We start from the raw sequence: 23585 nt of genomic DNA on the forward strand, positions 1-23585 counted from the left end.
TACAACTACTTCATTCATTCCATATTTTTATTCTTTCGAGTCACTTAACAATATTTTTATAGTTGTTGTAAAGTTGTGATAAAATATGTCGGTTTTTTGTTTTCTTATTTTATATGATAGAAATACTGTAGCCTCTGTTATGTTTATTTTTCTTGACCAAAAATAAGTAGCACGAGTTTTGTTGATTTATGTAGTAGGTTTTGTTAGAAAGTATGGGATTTTTTAAAGAAAGAGGAAGCGAATAGGACTATCGGCTGTATGAGAAGGAAAGACTGAAAAAGAAGGGGATAGCAAGAGACTGAAGGATGAGAATGCTAAGCTAGAGACGAGAGATAAAAGGGTGAAAAGAAATAAGAAACTGAGGCCGAAGGGGCTGGCGACCCATACATCTGGATCAGCGCTCAGTTCCCACTACCCACACAGCATGCATTACTTGACTGATAATATTCCCTTGCTATATTAACAAAACTACCGAAATATAGAACACAAATTTTAATAATAAATATCTATTTTGATTTTTTTCCTAAATCTTCAATTAAACATCGGCTAATTTTCATTATCTTATCGTAAATTGATATTGTTAAATACTAAGTTCGTATTATCTCCTTAGAAGCGTCCAATATGTTAATTACATTCCATTATTTGCCACCTAGAACCAGCATTCTCTTATGATTCCATTGATAGCTGTCTCACAATATATAATTTGAACAATGATTCTAAATACTCAGCAGAATGAACTAAAGATTTGCTTTGTGAGAATGAGTAGCTTAGGACGGCTTAAGGCCATTTCTCTTACTGTCTTGTTTGAACACATGCAGAAGTTGTGGATGTAATCATTGAACCCGTCCTGTACAGCTTGCTTCGCTAACTTTAATTATGATACACTTTTTGCGAGTATAGGCCATCATCATTAAAACAATTGGAAGTCACCTTTAATGTAAATGTAAATTGGATTTTCTTGAACAAATCAACAGTATATCAATGGCTAATTGTTGCGAATGCTTGGATTTGTTTTCAGAACAAGATGTATTTTCATTCTCTTGCGGTTTCCTTGTATAAATCCCTGGTAAAAACTCATTTTGAATGTGTTCATTTGCAATATCCGCGGAGCTTCTACTGAGTGTGTTTCAGAATAAGTTTGCCCGGTGGTTGGCTTATCGTTTATATATTCCGAGAGAGGGTATTTTCTACCCAAATCTGCCTCTAAGAGTTTCTGTCCTCCGAAGAGAGTTCATTAGTATCTCTCTTTTCTGATCACTGCTCTGATTTCACATAGACATACCTTTTCTTCTTACACTAACGACTTTAAATCTCCTTCTTCATCCTAGAAGAAATTTTTATCAGTTCATTGTTTCATTCTGCTAGTACAATTGTACTTTTTATTCCACTATTTTTCGGAAGAGTCTGTAGTCAACCAAATTAACTTTGATACTGCTTGAATACCTCATTAGAATATTAAATTATTCATTGCTGATCTATTTAAAAATAATAATATTAATGAGATCAGAAGTACTCGTAATATAGGTTTCAATAACTGTAAAGTATTCATCCACTTCAAATTCGGACAGATAGGAACCATTGTGAGTGTTCACACTATCTATCCCTCTTGATAAATTCGCACAATCATAACTCACTTTTTTTGGCAAAATGTATAAGCTCAAGCCAAAAGTAAATAATGAATAAAAAAATTTCCTCTCTTGCGAAATAATTTTTTTTTAATTCCACAGGTACAGCGAGCTAGAAAAAGTTATTTTAAAAATAAGCACAACACTCAATTAAGCAAATTACTGTATTTTAGAAAAAAAAAAAAAAAAAAACCTTTTCTAACAGCGTCACAATCACAAGTGCAAAACAATTTCTTTTTAATCTTTTGTTAATTTTATTGCACTACATAACAGCACGAAGAAAAGGTTTGCTATTATTTACTGAAATAATTGTATATTTGCCATTAATAATAAACTTATTAAAACTGCTACCCTCCACTCTAATATACAAACTGGTTATTACGATTGTTTACAATTTCTTGAAATACATTTCTGGGAATATACATACAAGGGTAGAATGTAGTATAAAATGTTTAACTTTTAATATAAATTCTCGTTCAACTTCTATTTTTTTCCAACATATTTTCAACCTAATGATTAATGTTAAAACTAACAATTTTTTCTTTTTTCTATTTACAGTTACACCATCTTTTGCTATAATGCGAACTCCAGGATTTGGATTTCCATTAAGAGAAGGCATTTCAGTTTCTCTTAAATGTGATGTGGACAGTAATCCACCGTCCTCTCCAGTCTGGCAGAAAGGTATTGACACCAGCATTTTGTAAAAACGTTAATTATCAAATGTTTCTAAATTATCCTCGAAAATAATTCTGGGCTTATTTTTTATTTTCAGAAATTTATCAAATATATTTTTATTATAATAATAATCTTTCAGATGTATAAATTTTTATTATTTTTATTTTGGATTTATTTTTCGAGGACAAAACAAAATCTACGCTAATTTTTGGCCCACGTTTTAACAAAATTATTTTTTTGGTAGAAGGCCTAGAAACACCTTCAACAGAAGGTACCATAAAAATGTTAATGTTCTAAAGAAATTTGTCTCCAAAAATAGACTTCTTCGGGCAATTCCGATAAAATATTCATATCATTATAGTTGATTAATTTAAAACATAGCGCCTTTTTTCCCCCTATCCAAATTATTTCTTAAGGAAGTGCTTGAATATTATAAAAAATGAAATAAAAAGATTTTCCCTCCAGTAATTACGGACGAATTCTTTATAAATCATTTTCTAAACAAGGCCAACAATTAAAAAAATTACTTTTAAGGCTAGATACACACTGCTAGCATCTGCTAACTAAATATAAACAGAAACAATAATAAAATCCATGTTTACATCAAATAAAGGGAAGAACAGTGTACAGAATAAGTAATAAGAAAGCTTTGCATAAACGAGTCGACAGTCTGGCTACAGGTGTCCAATGGCCTCATTACGTGAATAATGTAACTAGATCTTCCATATTTAGATGTGTCGCAGTAAGCACTTAGAAAGCAACACTTATTCTCTCTCTTCAAATAAATCTGTCTGTACCATTTTGTTTACAATTCATATAGAATTAAATTTATAGTGAAGATAAATAGCATCTCGTTACCAGTTTATCTACAATTGTTTTACCTTAGAAACAATTCATAATGGTGTTAACTTGCAAAACAATTACATATGTAGATACACATATTACCATTTTTGTTAATAATTTATTTCACTTTATTATAATTTAATTTGAATAACTTGATCAGAGGACTTTGTAATCCTAGGAGTATCACCCAAGATTATCTCATGATTTCGGTGTGCTGGGAGGTAGATAATGGTATAAACTGCATGGATTTACCCAAAAAAACATTAGTTCTCAACATAAATCATGCATAATTACACATTTTCCACTGTACTGTACTAAACTGATTTTAGTTACAAATTTTACCGCCAAAAAGGCTGCAATACTTATTTCTTAGATCTTATTAGAGCGGAACTGCGCTCCCACATATGAATGATTAAATTGTTTAAATGATATAAAACTCTCCCTTTGCTAATTCAATGGTTTTGAACCAGTTAATGCAAGGCACGAGGCAAAAAATATTAGAAACATTTTGAAAAGCAAAAAAAGGAGAAATTACAAACGTGATATTGTGTTTATTACAAGATAATTAATCCTGATGATTAATGGAGTGATCCAGTCCTACGTTTCTCCCAAATTCGGGTACTAGTTGAGGAATAATATATGTATTTATTTATATTATTTCCTCGACAACTTCTAAAACTATTTTCTATATTTTTATTTAAACTCTTGCTAAATTTCTTCAACGTTTTTCCAAAAGATTAGATTAAAAGGCAGAAGCATAAGAAGAGATAAATGTTTATAAATGTTTCATGCTATACTGTTGAAAATTAAAAAAAATTAAATAATTTAGCCGGTTGTAACCGAATGAGCCACATACGAGTGATAATATAATCGTAATAATATAATTTTTCATTTTAACTGAAGAAATGTCTTAGGAATTTTGTCATTTTTAGATGATGGGGTACCACCAGTAGAGCAATCCAATGATGGATTTTTGAACTTCACATCCATAAAAAGGGAGCACAGTGGATGGTACAAATGTACTACCAGGCACCTTCTCTCGACATACTCGTCCATTGGATATTTCCTTAATGTTAGATGTTAGTATAAATTTTCTTAATTTTGAAAAAAATGTACACATCAATCTGCCAAATTTAAATTTCTCTTACTTAAATGATTGCCTTAATAGACGGCGAGGGAGATATGGGAGGAGCAGAAATAGAAGCAGCTGCTGGTGGTAGTACTGAAGCTGCGTCTGGAGCAGCCGTAGAAGTTTCGGTCGGTGGTGCTGTTCAGTTAGAATGTGGTGGCAGTGAAAGAGGTTGTTGGGGTCGGGTAAGTACCACAGGTCATGTATCACCTCTTGGCCCGGGAGCTCCTTTGTCAATACACTCAGTGCTGTACCAGCAAGCTGGGCATTACAGATGCTATGCACCTGAACCAGATCGTCTTAATGCCTGGAGAACGCACAATGTCCATCTTAAAGTAACAGGTGGGGAACATCTAAAAGTATTTTATTATCCTAACTTATATGTTTTATTTAAATTCATTTATTCGCTGTTAGCATTATTAATGAAATATTATTTTCTTTAGGAGTGCCAATGGTAGTGGCTAAGAATTTGAGCAGAGTCGCTGAAGCAGGCACTCTAGTGTCTTTAACAGCGGAATATTGTGCTAGCCCAGGAGTGACTCGAGTTGTTTGGCTTCTCCCTACTTCCAGAGTAGTTTCTCCAGGCCATTCGGCTAGTTATGGCATTATTGCCCACAATGTCACGGTAATATTTTTTAAATTCAGGTTATACAAATTTTTTCAAAAACTAAGATAGTGAAAGGAAATTGTGCCTTTCTTTAAAAAAAATTGTAGATATAGATGCAGACATTAATTATGCTTAAGTTTACTATTTTATATTATATTTTCTTTCAAAGCTTTCAAGCCATTATGACAAAATCTGTAAAATCCAGTTGAGTTCACATACAAACAATCAATAGAGTGACAAGAGGGAGAAACATATTCGTATTTAGTTTCTGATAGGATGTAATTCTAATCTTCCCTGGTACCTTTTTCCATCTCGTCATTTTCTTTTTCTTTTTTTTACATTTCATCATTAAAACTATAAAATTTTCTATTAAAGCTATAATATTTTCTTACAGGATGGCAATTGGGCAGATTGTCATAAAGCCCAGCTAACTATTCAAGAAGCAAGAATTGAACTGGCTGGTGACTACAGCCTTTTAGTTTGGTCAGGCAGAGGAATTGGCCAAATAACAATAAGATTGAACGTAACTGGGGGCACTATGGACAGTTCATCAGCATTTTGTTCTCAACAGTTCATTTCATATAAAAATCTGGTGATTTTATTGGTTTACATTCTGATAAACACTTTAAAAGGCTGTTAACATCACCAAAGAAATGTTTTAATATGCAACAGTTTACATGTTGTTGTTTTTTTTACGAAGAAATGGAAATGGACATATGTTCCCTTTTGTTCATGGTGCGCCATTATATAAATTTTAAATATAGAGACATAAAAAGTAATACGTATACATATATAAACAAAAAAAAAGGAAGGAAGAATTGGAAAAAAGTGATTGTAAATATTTTATTGAGATAAATGGATACCAATATAATAAAGTATATATTTAATGATCGAACATTGTTAATTAAATGCGTATATTTTAGGAATAAATAATTAATGTTTCCTTTAGTATGTGGTTATTATGTTGTGCCAAATAACTATTAATACTATTAATTTTTATTTTTTTTTCATATATTTTTTTTTAATGAATGAATTTTTTTAAGAGCAGGTTGAAAGAATTTCCTCCCCCCCAAGTAAAAGAAAAAAAAATGGTTGCATTTTTCATGAGCCTATTCTCCCGTAAATAAAAAACCATTGGCCGTTATTTATTGCTTCATATATGTAAAAAAAAAAAAGTATAATTTCGCAACGTACAATACATTTTCCATCTGTGCACCGCCAAAATAACACCAGCAGTGTTTCTACTTTGTAAAAAATTAAAAAAAAGTAACTTATAGGGTTTCTCAATGTCAACGCAAAATTGAAAAAAAAAAACAAACCTTTAAACTTACAAGTTCACCTCCAATATACATATGTATATTTTTTTTTAACCCTATAATTTTTATTGATTCAGTTTTTTAATCAATATGAAAAAATATAATTGTTAACAATTTTTCTAGCAGATAACTCGGAAGATATATTTTTTTATAGATTAGTTGAAAGTGGCTCTAAAAGAAAGGAAAAGTTGAATAAAAGAAAGTGTATTTCTAGATTGGAAAACTAATTCCATTTGATTAACGCTCACGAAATTGAAGTGATGGTAATTATAACATATAATTATATATTAACATATATTAAAAAAAAAAAGAAGAAAAATGGTAACTTGTATTTGTCTACATTAGATAAGGACTAATGACTGATTGCCATTCCATAATTAATATCATCTTATCAGTAGAAATAACTATATTTTCATATGTAATAAGATTAATTAATAATAAGATAATAAATATAAACGTGGATGTATAAATTCAGAATTAATCTGTTTTTGTAATTATAAACAAAGCCAAAATACCATTGAATAGAAACAATGGAGTAAAAAAAAAAGAAATATTGCACTGAATATTAGAAACAAATTAATGTTTTTACGGAGTAACAAAAAAAGTAGAAAGTGTTCAAGAAAATATCCTACTTGAAGAAAAATAATAGTTTACTTAAAATCTCAAAAAAAAACTGTCCTGAATAAATGTTTAATAATAATTAAAAAAAAAGAAGATGTCTCTAAGTTTTAGGCATCTTAAAATTTAAAATATTTTATTTTGTGTTAAGATTTCTTAATAACGCTGTAAGAAGAAGAACGTCATTAAAAAAAAAATTAAAAAGCACATTAATGTTAAGTGTAGTAAACACAGTCATTAAACAATAAAAAAACACCATTCTAATAAATAAATAAGTGATTGTATAGGGCGGTTTTCACAATTTAATTTCAATTTTCTTTGCTATATTTTATGTGTACATTATAAAAATAAATTTGTTTACTGAATACAAAGTGAAAAGCAACTATTTGTCACTTCATAAAACAGAAATAACATATGCCGGGGAGATTTTTCGCTTCCAGAGTAGGTGGGATGTAATTTCATTTAGGTTCCCAGGAACAAGACTCAAATGGCAACTTTTCTATTCAAATTTTCTTGATCCGAAAATCAGATAATTCGATCAGCCTAAAAGCGAGAAAACAGGATAGAAAACTATCACATAGGAATGTTGATTCGCTCACAATGGTGCTCTAATCTACATTCCTAGATCTAAAAACAGCATTTAACTTCACCGGTTTGAGGTGAACAATGTGAAAACCAAAAAAATGGTTGGTTTATTGGAAGTTATATTTTCTGGAACCTGCAGATGTCTTTACACAGTTTCGGATTCAGAATACTGATTAAATTAACGGTATAACTTTCTTCAAGTGAGGCGGAAATTAATAAAGATGGATGTATTATTATTTTCATTTTTTTTTTTCTCAGAGCCAAGAGAGCGTATTAATAAATTTACTCTATGATGCAACTTAAGAGACCTTTTCCCTTAATTTCATCTAAATATAACAAAAACAACTTTGTACAACTGTGGGAGGCGTCACCTCTGGACCCGCGCCTAGAAAGAACCTCGTTCGGAATCATACTCATTTTTAATTTCATCTTATTTAATCCTGGAGGTGAAAAAGTGACCTCATTTATTATCGTTTCATCTGGCATAAAGGAATCTGAAAATAAAGTTGCTTTCCTCATACTTTGCGTAACAAATTCTTACTTGGCCAGTAAATTGCGGAGCGTACAGTATAAAAATAGTGTCAACAAAAAATAAAATTTATAACAAGAATAGTTGTTATAAAAATATTAGTTTTACAAAAGGCGCTACGGTGGCCGAGCGGTTAAAGGCGAGGACTGCAAAGAAATGTATTTGTTGTATTGGTTCAATTCCTAGGCTTTGTCTTGGATTTTATTTAATGTCTTAATTATAAGAAACTTATCGTAATGTTAGCTATCCGCCTTCTGTCGATGGGTAGTTGGGGACGTATAGTACGCCTGAAAAAGTTTACTTTTATTTTTTCGTTTAATATTTTAAAAAATCACACCCTGGCCTAAAATTGTCAATATTTTTCATTTACAATTGAGAAAACCTAATTTCTTTTTTAAATTTTTGATTTGCACAAAATTTAAGTGTGCCTTTGCTTAGATGATAATTTCCCACATAAATGGAATATCTAAAATAAGGCAACATGCTTGGCCTAAATGAAGCAACAACACATTAAATCGGCCACCGGTTGCAATAGTTTAATCTAAAGTCAAAATAACTGCTGTAATTAAATTGAAATTGCCATGAACACTGCTTTCAGCTGGCAATTCTAACAGGTACCGACAACTGAAAAGATATTTTTTTAAAAAATGCATTTGAAAGGCTTTTAATGAATATATTTTTGGAGTGGCTTCAGATGATAAAATATTTAAAAAATCCCATTTAAATAATTCCTAGCAGAGTAAAAATTTCAAAATTTGCCTATGTTAGACGTTAGCTATAGGAATTGCATCAGCCATCTAAAAATTAAAGATGTATCACAAATTGTGCTAGAGAAATTGGAAAGTTGTGTGCCTTCATCAAAGAACAACATATTTCGAATTTTTCTTCTACATTTATCGAATTTTATTTAACCCACAATGGAAGAAACTATAATCTCCACATTGTAAGCCATTCTTTATCAGAACTAGTTAAATATAAAGAAAAGAAGAAGGGTAATAAAAACTACAGCAAACTCGTTTTTCTGAATTTCCCGTAACTTGAGAGTTCAATACTGCAGCAGGTGGCCAAATTGAAAAATCCTCCTTGCAGGAGATTTTTATTCAATATTCATCGTGATTTACATTATAATTTCAATAAATTATTAATAATATCAGTATTATAGCTTTATTTTATGTTCCTAAAAAGATTTATGTTCCTATAAATTATATTACTTCTCATTAATTAATATTAATTCACACTAATTACTTTTTTCTTACTAATTCCAATTAACAGACGACTTGCAGGCATTGGTAAAAAAACAAATTATTTATTTTTTGCATGGTTACATGTGAAGAAACGTAAATTTTTCATTAATGTTCATATAGATGTACACTATATGTCATAAAATGAATAACAGAAAAATAATAATAATTTTTAAAAAATGTATAATAGAAATAATTTTTTATTATTATTAAATGGAGAACATCGCTGTGTAAATAAATGTTAGATGGGAATTTATGGCCCATGAGCAAATTGTAGTAAACTGTCAATTCATAATTTTTAGCAGAGGTGTTTTACACATGTTTTCAATGCGTATTTATTGTTATAATTAGTGCTGAAAGAAAATACAAAAACAAAAAGAATTGCAATGTATTCAATGTTAAAATGCTGTCATACGTCCATTACTATAAATAAATAAAAAGGTGTTGTTAATTAGATCTTGTAATTCTGTTTTATATCGTGACACGATATTTGTCGGAGGCTAATGTTCATTTGTGAAAAGATAGTGTCCACCCTCATCGGTAAATGAAGGATCGATCATGCTTCGTCGATCTTAAACAACTAAATCAGTTTTTTATTTCACCAATTTAAATCCCCGTAATACTTATTCAATTTTTAAAATGTCTTGTTAATGGAAGGACACTTGTAGCAGATCGCTTCACGTCCTCGGAACTACCTTATCGCTGTAAAAATGATGCAATACATGAAGTCTTAGAATATCAATATTTCTGTTTTGTCAGTCCTGTTCCAACTAAATTTTTAAACTAACCCAGTGCATTAGAAAACAATTTTATCATCGAATTATTAATTCATCTTGAGGCAACTTCTTGCTTTTTCTGTAGACTACTCAGAGACTAACAATTGACAAAATCGATTAGAGAAGTTCCACTCAGGAGATGTCTATTCAAAAAAATTAACGAAATGGTTGCAGTACCGTGCACATACATATCCGCCGCTGCTTTAATTTCATAATTAACTCCCACAATGCCAGAAAACACTTGGTAATTACCTCCCTGAAATCCAAGCAATACTGATCACCTCGAGTTTCTTCTAATCATGAACTATCATTTAATGTAATTATTACGATAATTCGATTTTGGGGAGGAACTCAACATTATTTATCTCTAAGGAGCTATGTAACTTCCCCACTGTATCTGAGTGAAGTGGTAAGAAAATTTATGTATATACTTTTACGATACGATCTTTTGTTACTCCCTTGATCTTGTTGTAATGAGTAAAGTGTGTGATAATTAACTAGTTTATGAGTGGTTTCGATTTCCCACCAACTATTTTTGCAGCACTTCCTGGAGTGAATGTTGGAATGGTTGTGATATTCAGGAGCTGACGTTGCAGGAACGACGAAATCCCTTAAGAAATAGCTATTTCACTTCAAGGGATCATTTTGAGAAGTAGTTAGGAAAACATGGATGTTTCACTTCTCTTCAAGCAATTTGCTGATAATTGTACCTTACTTCTTAATAAATTCCCATTGAACAAAAAAACTTCGTTATTTTAGATACGCAATTCTTACAGGAATTTTATGATAAAGGAGAGTATAGGTATCTGAATGTGTTTCGTATCAAGACACTTTTTCTTCTCATAGAGTTGATAAGTTACAGCAGGAAATACTTCCATCTCCTGGTGGTATATTTAATATGAGAGAGGAGATCAGAATCTTGATAAATCGCTAAGATCTCTTAAGCTCTACATCATTCTGGAGACAATAAATGTAAGATTATTCCAAAGATCAACTTTAATTTTTTAGGGACTTGTATTAAAAGCTTCAGATTTTGTTTTATTCACGAGTTTTTTTGCTTTTGATTCTATGGAAATACATTTCCAAGAATTAGTCAATGCAATTTTTAACTTATATTCTAGGTTTTTACGATATTTGCAATGCAATAGGTATCTCACTCATCATTATTAGTAACCTTTGTGTAGTTACAAGAATAAATAAATAATAAAGATACAAATGTGTAGAAATTGAATCTTTTTTATTCATTTTTTTGTCTAAAATTTGACTTTGACATTCACTGTACAAAAACGCACAGACTTGGACTTGATGGTCTGCTCCAACTAAAAATTACTCCCAGAGAAAACGTGGAACTCTCAAATTAGACTATAAAGAATGGCTTTGATACAGATTTGAACAATTACGACGATGACTGGATGAAAATACAACTTGATCAGTATCAAGTTGTATTTTCATCCAGTCATACATACATATGTCAGTACGTACAAGAATATAATTCGTTTTATAAAACTATTAATTTGATAAGTTTTGGGTTCTACCCCACCTTCCAACCTGTAAAGAATACAAAGGCTACAATCCAAACAACAGCGACAAATTTCTGATCATACGTGAAACAACACAAACTAAACCAAACACAGAAAGTTCCATGTCACACTAGATCGTCGCCAACACCCTCTCATTTTATGCTTAAGAGAAATTTTGGTACAACCTATCAACATAAGGAAACTGAAAAAAAAAAAGTGACCCAGGGATATCCTTAGAGATTGAATACATGACTATAATGCTGACTCACCGCTACTTTCTATAAAAATTTTAATGACAAAATATTCAAAAAGTGTTAGTTAAAAACGGTTAATATATTTATAAAAATACTTCTTATTTTTTCCCCTTGTTCTTTATTCATTGTTCAAGTTTAGGGCTTTGGAACTGAAAAATTTACAATAACAAACTTGAATCTCGAAGAAAACCAATTTTCACTGTACAAAGATATCAAGTTAGTAACAAACATTCAGGTTCCATGGATACGAAAAAAATGCTTTAGAGGTTAAGTAAGAATGTGCGTGTGAGGTATTGAGCAAATGTTGAACAGAATGTATCAAAGAGAAGAAAGATTATTGGCAGTTTCAGTTATAATTTTTTTTTTGCTAAGCTTTTCATTTAGGGTTTAGTTCGTCTTCAAGTCTTATACTTATTAACAATTATAATTTATTTTACACTGCTAACATTACAGTTTGGAGTGTCTTCTGTCCTGACTGTTTAGGCACTCTAAGATAAGCAAAAAAATAAATAACAATTATGATTATAATCTTTCTTCTCTTTGAATTAATAAAATCAGTCACCATAAAGATCACTTAGTTTTGCTATTAGTGCTCTATAAATTACTTTTATTCATTACAAAATACGTAAAAATAATAACGCATTCCACTAAGAACGTTCAACAACTAACTAAAATGCAACAAAACATCCTTCATTCCAGCTGTTTTTTACAGTTAACAAATAAAGCTCACAAGAACGAATGAAGAAAGACCTGTCAAAAGAACAGAATGTAACAATTCAAAAAAACATCTTTTAAAAGTAAATTTACTATAAAAAAAATTCCATTTAAAGAATTTTCGTTTTAAATACCATTTTTTAGGCATTAAGAAAAAATGCCAGGAACTCCGCGTGTAAGTCAACTGCACTTTCCCTAATTTTTATTATTTAGAATTTCAGTTTAACTGGCTTATTCACTTTATCTCTCTATATTTTTTTTAGATTATTATTTTTAATAGACAACGTTGTTTTACAGTCGAACCAAAGATTTTTCTTTGTTTCTTCATAAAATCATAGCATGATTGTAGTGATTTCAATAAAATCAGCACAATTACAATAAAAAACTTATTTGAAAATTGCCTTGAAAGATTGCGCCTTTTAAAGTGAATTTTTCAAATAACATTACAATATTACGATTCAGAACTACTTTTATTTTTGAGACCAACTGTTCGATGGATCATTCGAATAAAGTAACGATAGCAAAAATTTCATTTGCCATTTCAACCTCTTGTTGAGCTTGATAATTTGCCAAATTAACATTTTTTTAATACTGCTACAAAAATCTCACTTCACATGGAAATATTAAATCCTGCTCTAAGTATAAGTTCTCTAGTTAAATTCCATACTTTTTCTCCAAATTTTTGACTTAGTGCGGTTTGACTAGGTTCGGTTCTAAAACAATTATTAAAATATAATCCCGTCACAGAGTCCAGTTCTAAAGCAGTCGCACAATAAACCGTAGTACTCGCTGCTTGTTGCTAAAAATAAAATTTACATCAACAAATAAATTCAATAAGTTTAAGAATCCGTACAAAATATGTTAAAAATTGAAGAAAAAGATAAAAACTTACCAATGATTTTGTAAATGGTCTAACCAAAGCAAACAGTATTCTAATTAGCCACCAATTTCTGGAAAGACTAGTGTAAACAAGATTTCCAGGATGTAAAGAAAATACAGCAATGCCTTTCTTTGCCCATTTTTCGGACAACATACCCGCAAAAGTCACATTTAACAGTTTGCTATGGTTGTAAGCCATAAGACTCCAATATGAAGAAGCAGATTTTGGCGTTACAGCATCTTCAGTAAGTCGTTCTTCGGTAAGGTTAGAATATCTAAAATATACTTTTTAAGTTAACTTCCTGCACCAACACATACCTATCAAATATTTTAAAAATTATGCTTAAACCTGCTAAACATTTCTTTCATACTATATTTGTTTTTAAAAAAAAGTAAAATAAGATCATTTTAAAACTAACACCTAATACCTGTGAGATTCTGATGCCACAAATACTACTCTTGAAGGAACACCTCTAGTCAACATATCTTCCATTAACATGGTTAAGTAGGCATGAGAAAGGTGGTTTACTTGAAAAACAATCTCATATCCATCTTCTGTCAAACCGTATGGTATAGACATTACTCCTGCATTAAGAATCAAAATGTCCAATTTGCTAAAAGAAAAATTATTAACATAATTCGGAAATTTCAATAAAGGAAACTAGTTTTACATCAATTTGATGACTACTTTATCTTAATTATCTCGGTTATAACAACAGGTTAAAGTAATCTCTTCAGTCTAATGTACAATAGTATCTCCTCCAAAAGGATCCTCCATTTGCAATTCTGCGATTTATAAGTAATTGAAAATTTATGCTTGTTTTATAGCAACAGTAGAAGCTAAAGGAGTTAATTGTTAGTCCTATTATCAGTGTCCAACACCACTTGAATTCTCTCGGAAAAAAAAAAAATTAGTGAAACTTGAAAAATGAGCGGGTTTCATTACTGCACAGAACTCTTACCTAGATTCTCAACTCATCCTTCTTTATTTTCTCTAACTAGGTAAGGAAAGTAATGCGATGCATGAAGTCATCGATTAAGGGGATTTGGAGAAGAAGAAGCTTCCTCTAAAGGACTATTTGTGAGTAATGTAAGGTTTTATACCTACACACTACAAAGGAGGACATCTAAAAATGACAAATCCGTTGTTAAAATTCCGAGCAGGATTAAAATTTTACAAATGGAAATACCAAAGACTGTTCCAAGGATTTACTCCAAAGTTTGTTTCCTCATTGTAATAATATGGTCTACAACTTTTATTTGAATAATTTTTTGAAGACTTAAGAGGATTCTTGAAAGAGCACCGCGGATATTATTCCTCTAAAGTACCAGTTTAGTAAAATATAAGGTTCTGCGTACTGTATATTATAAACGGGGTTCAACGTTACTTATACGAATTGTAGAAAATTCCAAAACTCGACATAACATTTTACCTGGTAAATTTTCCAGAAAATGCCTTCTTCAAATTTCTCTGCTTTTATTTAAATAATTTTTCAGAATAAGTAAGATTCCAAAATAACAAATCGTGTTTTCTTCTAGCAATATGAACACTTAATTCGTCAGAAAACAAAGTGCGGTGCAAGATAATTTTAAAACAATAAAAAATTCATGAGTTTATATACGTGAATAAAAATTCTACCTGTATATTTTACGAAATTCTTCAACAAAAGATTTAACAGATTTAAGGACGTGCAATTCTAATAGCATTGGTCGCAAAGCTGCATCATGTCGTTCTTTCCTAATTGCAGCAGCAGCTATTTCTGCAGCACCCAGTGATCTACAGGCCATTACAACTTCACAGCCATGTAGAGCAAGACTACGAGCGGTTTCAAATCCTATACCTGTGGCCAAAAGTAAGAATAAAAAATTAATTAACATACAGATTTAGGAAAACTTTATTATTAACGTGTAAGCTTAAATTAATTCAAGTTGGTGAGATTTACCATGTGTTAAATACAGAACACGATAATATGAAGTGTACCTAATTAGTGACCAACAGGAACCTGTCACAAATTGAGTAATCTTTTCTATGATTCATTGCTAAGGTTAAATACCAAAATTTCGTAGACAAAGGGAAATTACCTTCATTTATCTTTTAGCAGGTACATGAATTTACTGCTTCTAAAGATTAGCTGATAATTAAAAAAATGCAGGCCCTTCGATACAAGTTCCTCTTTGGTTTGAGCTACCCTCTTTTACTTCTATCTTAAAAGTTTTTCAAACATCAATCGTTTCTGAACAGAGCGAACCTATAATAATTTCGTTGGAAAAACTCCAATCACCTCTTAACACAGAATATATCCTTTACTCTACTTTCTGATTCTGACGCAACCCCCGCCGTGGCTCAATGGAACTCATCATTTGTATTTTTGTACTACAAAAATATTCAGACCACGATAACTGAGCGGTTTTTAGAGGCTTCGCCCGCAAAGCTAAGTGAATTGTGGCACTGGGTTCGATTGCCAGTCTAAGCCTTGGATTTTAATTAATGGTTAATATGAGAAATTTACAGTAATGTTTGGATGTGTCCTTACCTAGTCGCCTTCTTACACGATACCTATGTTAATTTTGTATCGTTTAATTTAACCCGTTTATTAAGAAGTAATTCTATCATACTTTTTGAATCGAGGAGTAATAAATAACGACTGGAGGAGATAAGTACCACCTTGGTTCACTCTTACAGTTCAAATTTGGCAAATTCCTAATTGTTTCAAAAAATATTATAGTTAAAGCATCAATGTCATGCATCTAACATTTCCATAAATGAGTGATTTTTCCTCCACTAAAATTGAACTCGAAGTAATTTTTTCACGGAACCTAGTCTCAAGCTAAATAAACTTGATTTACAAACCACAATTAGATCCAGTTACAACAGCTACCTTCCCACTAAGATCTCGACCGTGAAGAACCTGAAGAGCTGTAGTAGAACCATCATATTTCTGCCGGTAGTCAGATGGATGTTCTTTAGTTTCCACTGCAAATGCTAAGCGAGGATCAGTGTAAGTTACTGTTTTATTGTTATGATCAGCAAATACAGTTCTACCATGTTCATCTGTAACTCGTTCCCAACCATAGGGAAGTTCTGGAAATCATTAAGAAATAAATGTGAAATCAAACAAATCAACTCGCTCTAACTCACGGAATGCTTTAGTTCGTAACACAGCACTAGAGTGTATGGTACGCCCTCATAGTATTACCGAATCAGGAATGAAAGATGTAAAAGCGGTCAAGATAAGATAAACTATGTTTAAAAAAAAAAAACAGGTTAATATCAAATATTACCTCCAGACACCTTTTTCTTCTTTCCAGTCCTTGGGTGGTTCCATTGAGTTCCTTTTGTGTTATGACTAAAACCATTTCATATGATTATTTTTCCATTGTTTAAATCAACTGTTATGAAGTAATTGAAGGAAATAGGCCTTACTTGACATAATAAACACTTCCATCAGAAGTAGCTCTTTCCTCCCAACCTGGAGGTAATTCATCTTCACTATCTGTATCCGCTAAATAAGCTGCCATTTCTTACAAAAACATTACCTTATAACGAAGAATTTTGAGAATGAATACTGGTACTATGGTAAGATTAATACACAATTAACGGTAGGTTACAAACTGGTGACACGAATGGCGACGCTGATTACGGAGTGATAACTTATAGACTCTAGCGCAGCTCAGTGAGATTATGACAAAATAAAGCAGAAGCAATTGCGTTCAGCCACTGCTGCTATCTTTAATTTAGATGGATTGATCATTTACTTTTCATGAAAGACAAGTCATTTAAACTTAATTTAGTGAAAACAAAAACAAAATTAGTGCAACTACCTATTGTACTATATATTACTAAAAGTCTCAGCCACAATATATCGCCAAAGAAAAGTACTACCCACAATATTTTACTAAATTTTTCAGTAAAATATTGTGGGTAGTACTTTTCTCTAGTATGGAATAGAGATTTAGTAAACATTGTAATGTAAAAAAAAATTGTAGAAGTTCTTTAACAAATGTTTCAATGGTTTCCACTTTCTACGATTGAATCATTTGACACATTTAGTTTTCATATGTGATGAATTCTGAATTCCTCCGCACCTGTTAATAAATTACTACTCAGTCAATCTTTAGCTTAAAAAAAGCTATTTCCAAAATCTTCATAAAACTAATAATCAAGTTACACAAAGTTTATTACCACTTAAAATAATTCTCTTAAGATAAAAGCACTACTGTGCATATTTAAATGTAGGTATAAAAAATGAGTACAACCACTTGGGGGAATCTTTGTTAGTTTCTACAATATATTACTCTTCTTTTCTTTTTTCTACTCTCGCACATGTAGTATCAAATTTATTTATTGCCTGGGTTAAAATACAATATACTCAATACACTGGCGAGAAACTCTTTGTGCTACATACAAAAACTAATTAGAAAATACAATGAATTCTCATTAGAGAGCTTCTACTCGTTTGAAATAAAGGGAATAAATTACTCATAAATCTTTATCTATAAAAATAATCCTCTTAGGGACTTTAAAATCCTAGGTTAGAAATTAATATGGCTATCATTTAAGATTATCTTTTATTTGGAGATCTCTGTTGTCGCTAATTCGGCAAGGAGAAAGAAACAACCCCTCAAATAGTTCAAATATCATGAATGGTCTCTCGTCTACTGCTAAAGTATGCTTGTTCGATCAGTTACTTGAGCAGACTTCGATCCTCAAAAGGAAGTCTACAACATCAGTAGACTACATCTGCAACAACCGCTTTGCTATGTTTCTCCTGCCACTGATTAGGCAGAGCGAGAAAGAAAACGAATAATGTTATACTTTCCCTAGAGTGATTCATATTATACGATGTATAATGTAAGTATGCTACTTGTGTCCCGCCCATATCACATGGTTGTGTTGGTGTGTGATAAAAAATTACTTGTAATGCGAACTTGATATTAAACAAACACAAAAGGAATAAGAATTAAAATATAAGCAGGAGTTTGACAAAAAATAATGTATTTATATAATGCTTTAATAACATAATCTGAACTCTCACCTAAATTTAGGTGTGCCACTAATTCCACCACTACCTATTGTTCTAGTAGTAATTACTTGTTTCTTTATCAACTTCTTAATAAAAATTTGCAGAAGACTGGATGTTATTGCTGCTTTAAGTAAAGTATAATTACATAGCCCGCAGGGGGTAGCTATTGTGCGCAGCTTCTGGGGTGTTCCGGACCCCCGAGTTCCTGAGTACACTACACCGTACACACTCACCAGAACACTACATCGACACTTACGCTTACACCGATACAAGCACATCAACAGCACGCCAAGGTCCCCGAAAGGAGGGCCTGGCGTAGAGGCTCTAAGGAGGAAGCCCCTCCACTAGAATCGAGACCGATAACTCGCACGAAACCTGGAAGCAAAGAAACCTGATTGATTCAAAGGCAAAAGCAACCATTTTAAGGATTTTAACTTAGGATTTTATAAAAATGATACTTATTGAAACAATAAGTATACTTCTATTTTTTACTTCTGTAAAATAGCATATGGTAAAGATATATAGCAAAGTTAAGGTAATAGTTTAGCACACTTGTCTCCAATAATGGCGGCGAATATAATTAATTAAGTGTCTACGTATAACATTTTGATGGTAAGTGATGCACAGATGATTAAGTGGTTCATACGTTAAATAGATTAGAGCAGGTTCCTAGCACAGCCGGTATGCACACATCAATAACATCGATTAAACTCAATCTTGTGAGTACATACATCATTAGCCCGAAACATCTTCTTTACTCCTGCTAAATCCCTAATGATCAAGTGTCATCCATAATAGCTACTAAGCATCCATAAAGAGATAACATTCTGTTTTTCTAATGTTTACAATAATAATCAAAATCTATGCATTATCTATGCAACCTTCTGTTATTTGTAAAAATGTCCCGTTTTCTTATCGTATCCTGTATTTTTAACACCTATGTATGGTATTCATTTCGATAAATGATTTACAGAAAATCAAATCGATCAAGCAAAATTACTGAAATAGGTCCCTGTTCCTTTTCCTTGCCTTGCCTTATTGACGATCTCACCCTCATTTTGAAGGGGTCTTGTACATGAATTGTGTAATTTTTACTAAGCAGCTGTTTAGCAAACGAAAAACTGTGTTAAAATAGTACTTAACACAGCTTGACTACTTGAATAAAGCTCACTTTAATTTCTATCTCCGTTTCGTAACCAGTTTCTGCATTAACTATATTTTTTTCTGTGTTTTCCACAATTGCTTGATGAACACCGTATAATTAGCAAAAATAAAATTCTGTATGTCGCCTCAGATGATTGTGGTAGCAGATATTGGTGAAACCAGATTTGCTTTAAAGTTTATACTTACGGTGATCAAAGGGTAGTCTGTAATTTTAGAACACTCTCCGGAGGTAAGTAGTGCTTAGAGCATGGTTCCAGGACATCCTTAGATTTTGAAACGCTAAATATATTATATACATATAATATATTATGTAGTGGGAAAGAGAGAGACATTTTTAACACTAATCGTTCCAGATTCTTTAAAATGTGCATTACAGATTTTCTGTAAATCAAAGGAATAAAAATAACTAATGTGAACCAAAAGAGAAGCCCCTTCTAAAATTCTCAAAAATGAAAACATTTTAAAATTTTTAGTTTAAACATTATAATAACATGATTATTCTACATAGTGACTTTATTGTATTTTGCAGCAAGTGTAGAGTTAAAAAGACAATAGTTGGTAGGTGAAATTATACTTCGGTGATTTTAGTCATCACTTTTCTCCTCACATTTGCATACTTATCAAGTTTGAGCATCTAATGATTTTTCGTCTTAAAGAAATTCTGTCCAAAACATTTACATGGACTAAAGAACTCCTAAAATCGCATCAAGAAATTTTAATCATGTATTTCTCAGAACTCATTGATAAAAGAAGAGAAAAGTAAAAACATTAGTACTAAGTTCCCTTTTCTCTCTAGCTGAGTGAGAAAGTACGATATTTTTTATAGGCATAAATCAAAACAATATATATGTGGTTTCACTGCAACTGCTTTAAATTAATTTCTCATTTAAACATTTCAACTGCCCCATCTCCTTGAGACCAAAGTCTTCAGCTTAATCTCTTCAAGTTTATGTTTAGTTTAATTAAGACACTACCTTTGAGTATCAGAAGATATCGTCGGCTATTCATATCATCCTAAAGGATGCGTCTTAAGACTCAATCAGATCCAAGCTAGCGTAAACTCTTGGTCTAGTATTAAAGGGACTGTAAGTCTTTAGAGTCAACCCATCTTACATCCATTCCCTCTGTCTCTTCTGTTGAACATTTGTAGACTTTCTGTCTGCAATATAATTCTCTTCCCTTTTCTTGCCCCCTCGTAAACCAATTGATACAAATCCATATTGATTTAATATTTCTTTAGCTATGGTCTGTTATGCCTTCTTGAGTAGACCATTATTTATGTTTGTAGTCAATGATGCTTTCTTTGTCATGGTGACGTAATAGCTTTATAAAAAAAGAAGATAAATTACTCGAGCAGGTTTGACATTATTTACCAGAAGTAATTGTTTATGTTAGTAATTATTACTGTATTATTATTAGTATATTATCCATACAAAGGCGAAAAAAATAAAGTAAAAGTGATAGTACAATCTAAAAATTAGTGGACTGAAGCCCCATGCGGAGATCTCGACTTTAAGATCTAGCTGCTCTTAGATATTTGTCTTTCTTCTGTCCTGAGATGGAAAGAGTTGTTAGTAATGAGACGGACGGACGCTGCTTGGAAGCTGGAAGTCTCTTTTACAGCTTCAGGCTCCAATGACCTCGATGACGCACCTTATTTTTTTTGTAAACAAATATTAATTGAATCTCTGATTCAATTTATGTTACTGAAATACGATTTTGTTGGGAGATAATCTACAGTTTTCTTTATAATTACGAGCATTGACGGATAAAATAAGGAAATGCTTCTAGCAGCAGACAAACAATAGAAAATCTGTTGACAACTACTTTCTTTTTTCCCAGTTACTACAATTGTGAAAACTTTTCAAATAATCATTTTCACTAAAATAAATGCGGAAATGATAGGTTGGAGGTTTTAGGATGGTTGTCAAGGCACAGTCTTAAACATGCTGTCTAGTCATGTTTCCTTCACAATAGGTATTACAGATTCTCAGTCAAAGGATCATGTTCATAACCCACTTAAAAATACTTAATTTTTTATTTATTTAGAAAGCATTCATGTCTCAAAATAATTAATTTTCAGTTAAGTAGAATCTATTATAACCGATCATAAAATCCAAGTAATTAAATTTAAAACTGAAAATATAATGTTATATTTTCCGCATAAAAATATTCATAATTATAGTGGGCGCAAGAGAAGAAGCTAATGTCACAATGGGGAAGTGTGATTTAAGGCAGGAAATAGATAGGGTGGCTTAATTAATAAACGATAAATGGTTAGTTCCGGTGGTTGGAGCCACCCCAAACCTCTCTCTGGAGCCGCTGTGGTCCTATATACTGAACCGCCAGCTCGTGACGGTGCTTAATTATAAGTCCCCAGGGTAGTATATCATTGAGCCCTTACAGAATGGTCGCGAGCGCCAACTCTGGCCGTTTCACCGCTACTGTTGGTGTCTTAATCAGACCATCCGTGTGTGACCATCCATTTACTAGTTCCTTCCTCTCAGTGCCTTATATAGCATACTCTTCATCTCGCCATTCTATTTCTGCGTCTGTTTCCGTTGCTAATAATATATTTCTTCTTTATAATAGATCGGTAAGGAGCAGATGTGATTCTTGATTCTGTAACAATCTACATTGAATTAATAAATCACAAGTTAGCTGTGAAAAGTGAATTACAAGATTGACGGCAGATTTTGTAATACTGGAGATATTCCTCCAGGCTGTAGCCTGTTCCTATCTTTATTGTACCCACCTTTGCCGTAGTTTATCAAAATGCCCTCTACGGGAAGACCTCTACAAGTTTAACAAGTCTGCTGTCATCCTTACTATTTAATGTTGTAGCTATTTTATTTTTGTATTTTCTGCATGGCTGTTATTTGTTTCTTTTTGTGTGTTACAGAGATTTTTCAATATTCTCATTCCTCAATTTATCTCTCTAGATGCGGCCTCTAATCCTTCTCAAAAATTGCAATTTCGTCAGTCCTATACTTCCTATGATTCGGAACCGTTTAAGTAGGAGCTCCGCCGTATATTTATGGAAAATATCAGCATAGGTTCCTTTCTTATTTTTCCTGCCCTGTGACTTGATAGACTACATGTTATTTAATACATCATAATTTTCTTGTATGGGTAATTTTCATATTCATGTCTAATGACACACTCAAGAACCACTATTTTATTATTTAAAACTATGCTGGTTAAAGTTTTATAGGAAACTGACTACAGCGAAATCGTCGAAAAAAATAAGAGAACACTTATCACGACTTTTTCTTACAGTTTCAAGGATCTCTCTTCTCTCTAGAAGGAACGAACAAAGAGAACTTTTTTGATTTTGCTGGAAAAGATCTAGCTGCAAATTTGTTAGTTAGCTGTTATATGAAAGATCATATAAGCGAACAACAAACCTTCGGTTGCCAAGGCTTGTCTACTGTCCAAACATGCACACCTAGATAGTTGGTATAAAGTTAAATGACTCTTGCAAACGTTAAAATGACGATAGACACAGAACGTGATCAATTTCAAAGGGCATTAAGAGATAGATCTGAGTCATTGATAGAATAAAAGGCTTTTTTATTTTGAAAATTATATTTTGGACAGTGTATATATACACTAAGAATTTAGATCTACTACTTTCTTTACTAATGACACTTATAGGCATTATCAGGGGAAAAATTCAAGGTCAGCCATGAATTCATATTGATAAATTAATTGTAGACACCGGTATTTAAAGAGAACCTTTTTTTTTTTTTTTTTTTTTTGAAATAAACATAAAAGGAAACATAATTTACCTCCTACGTGGAGAATTAAAAAGAAGATAAGTGTCGGGTATAGAAATTGCCGTGAAGTGGAAATGGGAGTGATAAAGTGACACTCCAACAGAAAAGTGGTGTTGTAAACCCAGCAGGAAATTGCTTTGTCTTATAAATCGTTCCTCATTTGCATTACAACCCACATTTGCATTGCACTTAAATCCGATCGTGTTTTCCATCGTGAACTTCAATAAAAGTGGCTGCACTTTTGCGCTTCAACGAAACGAAGGATTATTGTTCATTGTGTTGAAGATTTAATAATAAACCTAACATG

The 23585-nt window shown here is 31.8% G+C and overlaps 2 protein-coding genes across 3 annotated transcripts in view; one reads left to right on the top strand and one right to left on the bottom strand.

The window, feature by feature from the left end:
• Positions 1–6844, top strand: part of tei (irregular chiasm C-roughest protein teiresias) — a 508251-nt gene extending 501407 nt beyond the window's left edge. The window contains exons 5-9 of the mRNA XM_074131947.1: positions 2184–2306; positions 4076–4222; positions 4312–4614; positions 4716–4897; positions 5274–6844. Of these exons, the coding sequence (XP_073988048.1) occupies positions 2184–2306; positions 4076–4222; positions 4312–4614; positions 4716–4897; positions 5274–5519 (1001 nt within the window). The 3' untranslated portion in view covers positions 5520–6844. The remainder of the gene's footprint in view (positions 1–2183; positions 2307–4075; positions 4223–4311; positions 4615–4715; positions 4898–5273) is intronic.
• Positions 6845–7634: 790 nt separating this feature from the next.
• On the bottom strand, positions 7635–16967 carry Wwox (WW domain-containing oxidoreductase). Of its 2 annotated transcripts, XM_074131948.1 has the most exons (7): positions 16736–16965; positions 16594–16658; positions 16163–16393; positions 14951–15152; positions 13740–13925; positions 13325–13586; positions 7635–13231 (listed from the first exon to the last, which is right to left on the bottom strand). In XM_074131948.1, exons 1-7 carry the CDS (start codon positions 16828–16830, stop codon positions 13043–13045), a joined length of 1230 nt encoding a protein of 409 aa, XP_073988049.1. In that variant the 5' UTR covers positions 16831–16965; the 3' UTR covers positions 7635–13042. The 2 variants fall into 2 exon arrangements, with proteins under 2 accessions (XP_073988049.1, XP_073988050.1); XM_074131949.1 differs by lacking the exon at positions 16163–16393 and having other exon boundaries at positions 16736–16967.
• Between the last annotated feature and the right edge of the window lie 6618 nt (positions 16968–23585).

The sequence above is a fragment of the Rhodnius prolixus genome, unplaced genomic scaffold, assembly GCF_049639745.1.
Source record: "Rhodnius prolixus isolate KJV_2025 unplaced genomic scaffold, Rpr scaffold_4, whole genome shotgun sequence".
In the NCBI taxonomy this organism is placed as follows: Eukaryota; Metazoa; Arthropoda; class Insecta; order Hemiptera; family Reduviidae; genus Rhodnius; species Rhodnius prolixus.

Bases quoted from the DNA above. Each gene is read 5' to 3' on its own strand.
- Wwox (XM_074131948.1), bottom strand. From the start codon at position 16,830: ATGGCAGCTTATTTAGCGGATACAGATAGTGAAGATGAATTACCTCCA. The intron at 16,394-16,593 runs GTAATATTTGAT...AATGATTTCCAG, and splicing joins GAAGAAAAAGGTGTCTGGAG to AACTTCCCTATGGTTGGGAA. The intron at 15,153-16,162 runs GTTTGTAAATCA...TTTTGGCCACAG, and splicing joins TGTAACTGGATCTAATTGTG to GTATAGGATTTGAAACCGCT.